Below are 11,612 nucleotides of genomic sequence, written 5' to 3' on the forward strand. Positions count from 1 at the left end.
TATTTAACCAGCAAGATTATTTGACCAATTTTCATTTTATGCTCTAAAAAATATATATGAAAAAAAATAATAATTAAAAAAAAAACTTCAGGAGAGATAAGAAAGAAAATATTCATGCAATACACCTGATTTGCAATTGCGACTAATAAAAACTTTGTGTTTTTGACGAACTGACATTTTCTGACAAAAAAAAGTTGTATAAAGTGCATGCATAGTTTGTGGCCAAACAGATGAATTGCTCATTGTTACAGGTGTAAACATGATCTACAATGTTTTGCGATTGTCCACATTCAATCTCTTCCAATGCTTTATGAAAACATGTTTGACCAGATCATGTTTATGTGGACGAATGCATTCAAACAGCCACAAAAGACCACCTACTCTCTCCACAAATAACCTACATTCTGAGAAAACGCACCAAAACAATCTGTGTTATGAATTACGAATAAAATAGTAATTACCATTTACATCAGGGGTGCATAAACTTTTTCTTACGAAGGGCCAAAAACCAAACTTTATGGAGGCTAGATGGCCAAAGGTAAATAGAGTTGCCATGGGTAATGCCATTTCCTAATTTATTTAATAATATTTAAAAATAACTAGAAAACATTGCTTTATATTAACTAATGTATATATTACATTTTATAATGTAGCCTACTTATTACAGTAAAAACATTGTTTAAAAAAATCATTTGTAGTTTAAAAAACTCATTTTCATTTACATTTCAGTTTTTTTTGCAGCTCAAAACAAAAAGGTTACCTCAAGTTAGAAACGATTTCTGTTAAAGGCATTCTCGCCAACCCTCTCTATCATTCTCCGATGGGATGGCAGACCAAATCAATGGTTACAATGGGCCAACTTTGGCCCGTGGGACCTACTTTGGGCATCTCTGATTTACATCCTTTTATTTAGCTGCTTTTTCTGCTCACTGTATTACACTGGTCTATTCGTTCAGTAGAACTTCTATCGTATAAAGTAATTAGTAACTTAAAATGAGTAAACCTTAAATAGGCTTTATATTTAGTGACACATTTTTCTTTTTACTATTATTATCATCCCTTTACAGTTTTTTTCTATCCGCCCAACATAAACAAACATCCGCCATCGATTAAGTAGTGGAAAAATCTTATCTGCTTTACCCGTTTTATACTGCTAGACAGTCTCATGTGCTCTGCAGACCCACAGAGACCCACACTTTTTTGCGTCCGGCTGGGATTTCTAAATCTACTAAAATGTCCGGGATTTGCTTTTGCTTTCATTTTCTAAACTGTCGTTAATTTTATCCGCACAGCCGCGAGAGAGACATTAAATAATTAATTATTTATTCTAAACAACTCAGAAAAACTTTACTAAATACTCGTAGAGAACAAAATTACATTTAAATTGGCTGCAGAACATTTGTACACCATTAGAAATGGCTAATCAACTCATTCGTCTTATTTAAACAATCTACACGTTTTATTCTTGTAATTATTATAATTTTTAGAGATTTTTTCTGTTTTTATTCCTTTTATCTGTGATTTATTTCTCATTTGCTGTATATTTTATTAATTTGATAATGTCAATATATTACTTATTTTATACATCTAAAATGCTTTGGCAATACAGTACAAAATGTCACCCCAATAAAGCAACCTGAACTTGAATGAGAGTTGGAGAGAAGCAGATTTGACCTCTCAGTGGGTGCACGTGGCTCCTGAGCATAAAAGAGAAATAGTGGATTTTGTTTTATTTATTTCAACATAATTTTTTTTTTAACTGTAGCCCATTGAAAAGAAAAAGTTTAAAACAGATGATAATAAAAATAGTGTTAAAAATCTAATTAAGGTTATTTTGTTGCATATAGTTAACTATTTATGAGCTGTGGGTAAATACTGTGTTTCAATCCGGCTACCACAGCAAGTATATTTCAACCCTGTGGGAAGCACTGAACCTATTGCCTTAAATGCATCAAGTTGACTTTATTTAAAAATTAAGTCAACTTAATTTGAGTAATTCTGCTAATTTTACTCACTTTTTAAAATAAAGTCAACTAATCTCTTTTTACAATAAAGCTTTGAACTGAGTAATGTTGTGACAAAATAAAAGTTCTTTATGAAATCCAAACACATGACAGAATTATTAGCCCCCCCTGAATTATAAGCCCCTCAGTTTATTTTTTTTCCCAATTTCTGTTTAACGGAGAGAAGATTTTTTTCAACACATTTCTAAACATTATGCATTTTTAATAACTCATCTCTAATAACTGATTTATTTTATCTTTGCTATGATGACAGTAAATAATATTTGACTAGATATTTTTCAAGACACTTTAATACAGCTTAAAGTGACATTTAAAGGCTTAACTAGGTTAACTAGACAGGTTAGGCAAATTATTGTATAGCGATGGTTTGTTTTGTAGACGATTGAAAAAAAAATAGCTTAAAGGGGCTAATAATATTGACCTTAAAATGGCTTTTAAAAAATTAAAAACAAAAACAAATAAGACTTTCTCCAGAAAAAAAAATATTATCAGACATACTGTGAAAATTTCCTTGCTCTGTTAAACATCATTTGGGAAATATTAAAAACAAAAAAATTCAAAGGGGGGCTAATAATTCTGACTTCAACTGTATATTAAAATCAAATTGAAACAGGGCTATGAGGACGCAGTAGAGTCAGCTTCAACAAAATTGAATGTTTCAAATACACCTTTCTCTCTCTCTCTTCTAGCTTTTGTCTGGTCTTTTCTTAATTTAGACCGATATCTCCAAATTGACACCATAGGAACAAAAGGAGGCGAGGCAGGGATGTGTGAAGGAGATGGTGAGTGGGTGTGTGTGTGTGTATGTAAGTGGTTGTTAATGCAGTAGTGTTACCCCTGTCAGTGTCCCAGGCCTTCATCTTAACCTTGCTGTGATAATTGGCTATGCGGAGACAGGCACTGAAATGGGAGTGCAGAAACTGTTCGCCTGCCAACACACACCCAGAGGAGAGCAGGAAAGGACACACACATGCACGCATACGCACACACATCTTCTCATTTTACCTCTTTGATGCTCTAATAAGTTTTCCAAAAAAAAAAACATCAATTTCTCTTGCCTTTCCTTCATCTGTGACTTTTTGTTTCCATATCAAAGTTTCCTAATGCTGTAGTTAGCTAAAATGCGAAACCATGCTCGTCGCAAACATTTGTATTCCATTGTGTGCGGCGCATACGTAATATCTGGCAACCCGTCATCTAACTGTTTGCCAAACCGAAGGCTGAATGTCATGATTCTTTGGAGAGAAAGGTCAAAGCCTTATCCAGTCGAAAGCGTAAGGATCAATAAACGAGCGCAAATGAAATATAGAACTTGAAAGTCGGAAAAGCTCATCAAATTGAATATAAATAAATAAAGAATAAACAAAATAAAATCGAAGTGGTCTCCAATGAGCGATTGCCATTTGATTCAAACGTTTATGCCATTTGATATGAATGGAAATATAATTGTGTTTTGGGGGGGGGGGGGGTGTAAGTGGGCAGCTGTTTGGGTTTGTAACTGTGGAAGCTTTCAAATACTCATTAAATGCTTCAGAAAGCCTGTCCGTCAGACAAGCTGGACTCGTTCGGGGCATTGACTGCAATCCGTTTAGCTCTGTTGACAGATGTATAATTTCCACGCAGTCCTTATATTGATCCACTGCTGGAATCGGTTGAAGACTTGTCGTGTTGCTTTCAAAGGCACAAAACGAACAATTTCCCAGTGTCTATCACTGCCTATGCTTCTGCTCAGCATTGGTTCCCCAGGGGCCTTTCACCCATCCGCACTTCTTTCAAATCCACTGTGAGGTCGACAGTAGGTGAGAAACTGGTAATCAACTCACCTGCCGTGTGGCCCCTGTTGGTGGCATCATGGTCGCTGTCTCCCTGCTCACTGTCTCCGTGTCCGCTGTCTTTAGAGCTGACGATATCTGCCTCTTGAAACGCTGAGCTATAAGAGACATTTCATTGCTTAGTGATCATTTGGTAACTGGAGCTTTGCGCTGCTTTTTTCCCATTAGATGTATTGATCGTTTGGGTTATTTAACACTTTTGGCATAGTTTAGACTGTTCAGTTTCAAATTCTGAATCAAACTTGAGATGTGTGGTGTCAAATGATCCGATGACACATGCGACGCTGAGTCAGGTTGGGGGATTTTGGCTAGGGGCCATATCATTTATAGTGTGCAATCTGTGAGTATGTGTATAACCATATTTAGACCAAATTTGTACAAGAAATGAGATACTGATAAACAATTAAAACATATATATAATTGAGTACACCCCATTTTGAACATGTTTGAATATTGTATCCATTTCTCAGTGAATATAGGCAGTGTATTTTGGTGCATTTAAACAAAACAGATTTATTAGATATATTTATTAAAATATTTTAGTCACCAAACATATTTAGAAATTGAAAGATACAATTACAATTAATACAATTAAATAATAAATATATATTTGGGCTGAACAATATATCGTTTGAGCATCAATATTGCAATGCGTGTGTCTGCAATAGTCACATTGCAGGATTATTTTATATTATTTTTACACTGATGACCATGTTATTTTACATTTCATTGTTTTCATTGTTCATAATCTGTACTTGAGTACGGTTAGACTCCCCAAAAAGCCAAAAGGCACTGTTATTTATTAATTATGCTTGTAATTTATTAGATTTCAAGCAGATTTCTATCGTCCCAGTTGATCTAAATTAATGAAATCTTTACAAATAGAGCTATTCAAATCGTAAAGTGCAAATTATTTTCATATAGCAATATATATATATATATATATATATATATATATATATATATATATATATATATATATATATAGTAAATATAACTATCTTTATATGAAAACATTAGAAGTCAATGGCATTCTCCCATTAAAAATGTTTCTGTTGTCGTAACTTGGACAAACCCTACATTCACTCAGAAAAAACTGCTTGTTCAAACTACTTATTTAAAATGAGCTGAAACAACACAGTTATTGAGATTTTTGGGGGATTGCTTAGTTGTTTCACTTAAATTCGTTAACTTTATTTGTGTTGAATAACATGAAACAATAGTTTGGAACCCTGCATTTTTACAGTGTTGGGTTCATTTTTTACATTTTAACTCAGTAAATGCAATGACCATATTTGACCCATTGTTGGGTTACAAACCAGCATTTTTAGAGTGTACTTAGAACAAAGAAACAAAGCAAATGTGTGGGCAGACCAGATTCATGATTGACCGTCAGGCCACCGGTAAATGTCCCGGTGCTTCCTATGGCCAGTCCCCCCTGATTTAGGTTAAGGTTAGTGAGTAGGTTAGGTCTAATAGTATTTACACACTGAAAAAATGATTCAAAGATGATTGCTTGGATTTACTTTTTTTTTGTAAGTTAAGTGGTTATAAACAATTTATTTGGTCTGAATTTAAACAAACAAATTAAGTTGAATATTACACAATTTATTTTGTTTGTTTAAATTCAAGCCATTTAAATTGGTTGCAACAATTTTGCAGAATCATTGTTTAGGGCACTATATATATATATATATATATATATATATATATATATATATATATATATATATATATATATATATATATATATATATATATATATATATATCCAATAGAAACCTTTGCAATTACTCCTTTTGATAAGTTAAAAACTTCCGTGTTTGTGTGTCTTCAGTCGTCTCACCTATTAACACGACGAGGTCTGTCCACCAGGTAGCTGAGCTCAGTTCTCTGATGCTTGGTCTGAAAGACAACAACAATATGGATTTATTAATGAAGATATTAAATGAAGTTAACATGTAGTCCTACATGTGTCATTAAAACCCTGCTCAGGCCTCTGTTCTGCTCTGCTCTGTCCATGCACTGGAGCACCTCAACCATAGAACCGCCTTTGTTCCACTGATACCCAGAGACTGTGTGCTTGGCATACTTAAACCCCTGTCCAATACACTCCCCCTCCCTTCTCAGGCTGGACTCCAGAGGGCTACACCCTTTCACAGAGTGCCAGGGGACAGTAAGGTGCACTTTTCAAATGAGGAATGGCTAGTTTCAGAGGTAGAAAGGAAAGATTGTGGAATAAGATGATATACTGTAGAAGGTTGTAAACGTTCTCAATATTCACGTCCCTCTTATCAGTCAATCGATATAGAATTTTTTTTATTGAACATTTCTGAAATGTTTCCATTTGGTTTCCTTCCAAACTTGAATGTAGCTACATCATGTGTAACTGACCCTGAAGTGATGTAGTGTAATTAAAGGATCTGAAAATAGCTGTGCTGCCCAGAGCTACCTTTAAAAGCACTATGTGAGTCATAAGCAAGCGGATGATTACAATCGGACATTACAAACACAGGAAGCTGAAAGATCACTGCACTGAATAGCCTTTTAAGGTGCTTATATATGGGAGATATTCTCTGGCGCACTATCCATGTAAACTTGACACAAAAATGTACGACTTTTCAGAATCTCTCTTTTCTGCGTAAATAGAAAAACTGCAATGATCTACTTTTACAATGATTGTAACTTTGATTTTACCCAATTTACCTACTGGATTATAATTTCTCAAATTCCCCAACTAATGGTGTGTGTTACACTTAGTGATAAGATGATCACACTGTCAGCATTTCAAATTGAGTTAAGGACAGGTAAAGGTAAACATGTTTTCACCTCGCTCGATAAAATGCTCCCGTTGGAGATGATATCTGGTTGCTGATCGGCGTATCCGGTAACGATCGCCCCGCACGGGTTGTGCTCTGTGTCTGTGCTCCGAGATGGGCTGCAAGGTTTGAGGAACATCAGGTCGGTTTTGGCAGACTCTGGTGTCAGGCACACCTGGTAGCAGTAGTTCTGGTTTTGGTGGTGTGAGCCGAAGCTGCCCGACTCCTCCACCGGCACCTGTGCTGTGCTGGCCACGTTAGTGCTCTGCACGAGCATGATGTCCGATTTACTGAGCTTTTTCTTGCGTCCGCGCGCTTGGCGACTGCAGCACTGACAGCACGAGTCTCCGGCCATGCACGTGTAGATGTTGAGCTTTTTGTCCTTTTGACAGCGCACCGCCAGAACAATCATGGCGAGAAGGAAGATGAAGGACACTGAGCCGAGCGCGATGATGAGGATGAGGGTAAGATCCAGCGAGCCCTCTTTGGATTTCACTGACCCCCGGTCTCCGCTCCGGCCCTCCACCACGCTGTCCACGAGCAGCACGTTGATGCTCGCGGAGGACGAGAGCGGCGGCTGCCCGTGGTCGCGCACCTCGATCAACAGGTCGTACGGGTGCGGCGGGTCCCGTTTGCTGGATACCCGGCGCGCGGTGCGTAACTCGCCGGTTCTCCAGTCCATTCGGAACATCCCGAGCTCGTTTCCGCGGAGGATGCTGTATGACAGGCGCGCGTTCTCGCCATCGTCCGCGTCCGTGGCCACAATACGGGTCACCAGGTAACCTGGCTCGGCTGATCGGGGCAAGTGTTCCCTCGCGGTGCCGTTTTTGCCCAGAGGCGCAATTACAGACGGGGCATTGTCGTTCTGGTCCACTATGATGACATTAACGGTGGCGTTGGCCGTTAGCTCGGGCGCACCGGAGTCCTTGGCGTGCACCATGAAACTGAACTCTTTGATTTGCTCGTAATCAAAAGAGCGCAGCGCGTACAGGTAGCCGTTCTCGGAGTTGATCGACACGTAGGTTAAGATGGACATGCCCTGTATTTCGCACTCCAATATGGAGTAAGTGACATAGGCGTTCTGTCCAACATCAGGATCCACGGCGCTCACCGCGTAAATATAAGCGCCTGGGACGTTATTTTCCGTCACGTACACGTCGTAAACCGACTGCATGAATCTGGGCGCGTTGTCGTTTTCGTCCGAGACGTGTACTTTGATGGACTTGCTCGTGGAGAGAGAGGGTACCCCCTTGTCTTTGGCGACCACCGTGAGCGTATACGACTCCGCTTTCTCGCGGTCTAGTGGGCCGTCCGTGACGATCGTGTAATAGTTTTTGAACGACGACTTGAGTTTGAACGGAACCTCGCCGTGCAGCTCGCAGGTCATCTGTCCGTTCTCGCCGGAGTCACGGTCCGTGACGCTCAGCAGAGCGATCACCGTGCCCGGGGCAGCCTGCTCGCTCACCGACTCCGTGACAGTGCTGAAACTAATCTCCGGCGTGTTGTCATTCACGTCGATGAGTTTGACCAGAACTTTGCAGTGAGCGGGCACTGCGTTCGGCCCCATGTCTTTCGCCTGCACGTAGATCTGATGCGTGCTGCTCTCCTCGTAATCCACCTCACCGGTCACTTCAATCCTCCCGGTGCGCGAGTCGATATTAAACAGATCCCGAATGCGCGGCGAATTGTGACTACTTAGAGAGTAAACAATCTCTCCATTCTGGCCCTCGTCCATGTCGCTGGCGTTGAGCTGAATAACGAGCGTGCCAACTGGAGAGTTCTCGCGCAAGCTCACAGAGTAAACGGATTGATCGAACGTGGGCGCGTTGTCGTTTGAGTCCAGCACTTTAACCACTAGCAGTGCGGTGCCGGTCCTTTGCGGCTGCCCTCCGTCCACGGCGGTGAGCACGTATTTGTGAATCGCCTGCTGCTCTCGGTCCAGAGGTTTATCCAGCACGAGCTCTGCGAAGCGATTGCCGTCGCCCTGCGTCTGTACGTCCAAGTAAAAGTAGTTGTTTGTGGTGATGGCGTATGTGCTCAAGGCATTAGTCCCCACGTCAGGGTCGAAAGCGTTCTCCACCGGGAAACGCGTACCCGGTGTGGCGCTCTCGGTGATCTCCACTGTGATGTCTGTCTCTGGGAAACTCGGTGGATTATCGTTTATATCCATGACCTCGATCTCGACGCGAAACAGCTCGAGCGGGTTCTCCAGAAACACTTCGAGGTGCAGGAGGCACGGGACGGTCTGGCGACATATCTCCTCTCGGTCGATGCGCTCGTTCACCACCAGCGCTCCGTTTTCCAGGTTGACCTCCAGGTACGGCGTGCGCGCGCTGGGCACGGTCTGGAAACGGCGCGCGGAAAGTTTGGTGATGTCCAGCCCCAGATCTTCGGCGATATTTCCCACAACCGTTCCCCGCTCCTGCTCCTCTGGTACCGAGAAGTGCAGCTGCGATAGCCCTCCATCCAAGATCGAGAAAAAGAGAAATATCAAAATCATCTCCAAACAACAAGTGCACTCCTCTTTATTCCCTCGCTCTGTCTTCACACCGCTTCTTCTCCAGTCACAGCTTAGGAATTACCCATAGCTTTGGTCCACGAAAACATATGCGCTGTGCAACTTCCCAAACGAACAAGAAAGCTCCTGTGTTGTACGCTGTCAGCCTGAAACCATGTCGCCATATGCGCAAGATCTATAGCCATTTGATATAATGCTTTCTCAAAGAGAGCAGAATTTAGTAGTCCGTGCGTCACAGCAAGACATTGCAGAACCTACTGATACCCCAATCCTTAATTCTGAGCAGCAAAATCTTTCCCAAACTCTTTAGCTCAGTAAGTGGAGAGATCAGTTTGAAATAAAATCCTGAACGCGAGCTGTTGCAACAACAGAGAAATGAACACTTTTCTACATATAGCTGTCTAACGGTCCTTAATATGTGCGGGATGATTAGAAATCCGTAGGTCCCCTCTTCTCGAGTTCTGCAAGGAGAGTGAGCATCAGCGCGTTGTTTTGCGCAGAGCTCTTGCCACCAGGAGCCAATGGACGCCACGGGCTGCCAGCGCTGCGTCCTCTGATTCGACCGCAGAGACGTCAATCAGACGCTCCCTCCCTCCTCAGTGCGCCCTTACATCCTCACTCCAGCTCTCATTAAACGGAGAATGAGAATTGATTTACATGTCTTATAAAGTCAAACAGTCGCATTCAAGGTAGCCTAAATATTTGCATGGGAGAACGCAGGACTTTGGATCGCTTCTAACGGTGTAGCCTCATTTTCTGTTTTGACCAGTGTCTTTATTTGTATATGTTGCCATTTTATTATAAATAATACTCGGTTTAGGGGTTAATGTGACTATAGTTGCCAATGTGATGAATGTGATACTTGTCTGAGAGGCATGTTCGTGATGATGGCATCTTAATCTTAAGCACGGAAAGTGCACTCTTTAGTATGCAGTTCACGAGCGCGCACGCCGAGTGCGCGTGTATGTGGAGGAATCTGTGACATACAATTTCTGTGGAGAAAAAAAGTACAAGTAAAATGTGTTAACTGAAACCACTCTATTGTTTAAGGTAGAATATTACGTTTCATACTATAATAAACTTTAAAATATGTTAGAAGTATGGTGTATGACTTACCTTGAAAAAAATGAAAAGGTACATATTTGGCTAGAATGCCATATTCATAATATTAACTGACAAAACTAAAAGTATTCCCACAATTCCATGCGTGAACCATGAGATTTGTCTGAGTGTTTCACTCTATAGGCGTCACTCTATAAGTGTTTATTGCATTATTTAGAGGTCGTGTATTTTTACCGTTTTTTGTGTGTGTGTTTTGATTAACACTCTGATGTCTTTGTTGTCACTGGATTCAATCCAACTTTGAGACATGTGAATTTCAATTATAAGCCTAACACTATGTGATTACCATCAGCAACGTTGCATGTTTAATGCATTAAACTGCTGGATATACAATGACGATAAAAATGAATAGCACAGACCAGCCATAATCTGCCATCAATGCCAGAAGGCAAGGTTTTTAACAGAAAATGTAACATTTTTTAGTGTGCCTTCTCTGTATGTCCCGTTTGCAGCTAATGAGATTTTGTCATCTGATTTTTTTTCCCAGCGAGCCTCATATCAGTAACCAGATTTATCTCTCACCGTCTTTCCTTCCGTTTATCTCCTTCTTCAGACCGCTGTATGCCTGCGACAGGCTAAACTGATTGTTTGATATCAAGAAACAAACTCATTTCAGAATGCACTCCTCTTCTCTCCTCCGTTATTAACACGGTAATGTGTGGGTGCTGTATTAAGCTCTTGTCACACGGCTTCCAAGTTCTGTTCGTGTCGCAATGAGTTGTAAGGCTCTTTCGGTCTCTTCTACGTGCACTACGCGCCCTCTAGCGAATACTTAGCGAACTGCTGCTTTGTCACAGGGAACTGATTGTGAGGAAAGATCTCGGGTGCAAGACCGACAGGCTGTTATTATGTATTTTAATTGTCACCTCGAGGGTGAATTTAATGAATAATACATATTACACTGATCAACGGAGCTACGGTTTGATTTTTTTTGTCGATTCTAAACAACTGACTGAGCTTTTTTCTGTCTGAGGTGATTTTTAGAGGAATTGTCACTGTGCAAGTGTAACCCACTGGAATGGGTTACACAAGCATTCGTTGTGATATCCCCAAAATAATGTATTTCCCCTGAACCGTGCATCATGACAAGAAAGTTAGCTTTTCAGCCTTTATGTTTAGTCTTACTTAAGCAAACCTCTCACAGATGTCAGTTTATTCCACATCAGATGATTTTAAGCAAACAACAGCGCCTCCAAGCGGTGTGTTAAACATTGTTGTGTTTCTTCAGTCATGCTTCTTCAGATGATTATCTGGGCTATGAGGAGATGTGTGTAATTAAGAAGCTATAATGCGAAAG

At 40.6% G+C, this 11,612-nt stretch overlaps 1 protein-coding gene across 3 annotated transcripts in view; it reads right to left on the reverse strand.

The window, feature by feature from the left end:
- pcdh10a (protocadherin 10a) overlaps positions 1 to 9,652 on the reverse strand; it is a 36,124-nt gene extending 26,472 nt beyond the window's left edge. For all 3 annotated transcript variants that reach the window (XM_056461584.1, XM_056461573.1, XM_056461564.1), the window contains exons 1-3: positions 6,686 to 9,652; positions 5,703 to 5,761; positions 3,848 to 3,954 (exon numbers count right to left, since the gene is read on the reverse strand). In XM_056461584.1, coding sequence (XP_056317559.1) covers positions 3,848 to 3,954; positions 5,703 to 5,761; positions 6,686 to 9,175 — 2,656 coding nt within the window. In that variant the 5' untranslated portion in view covers positions 9,176 to 9,652. The remainder of the gene's footprint in view (positions 1 to 3,847; positions 3,955 to 5,702; positions 5,762 to 6,685) is intronic.
- Between the last annotated feature and the right edge of the window lie 1,960 nt (positions 9,653 to 11,612).

Source organism: Danio aesculapii, chromosome 1 (genome assembly GCF_903798145.1).
Source record: "Danio aesculapii chromosome 1, fDanAes4.1, whole genome shotgun sequence".
Taxonomy (NCBI): domain Eukaryota; kingdom Metazoa; phylum Chordata; class Actinopteri; order Cypriniformes; family Danionidae; genus Danio; species Danio aesculapii.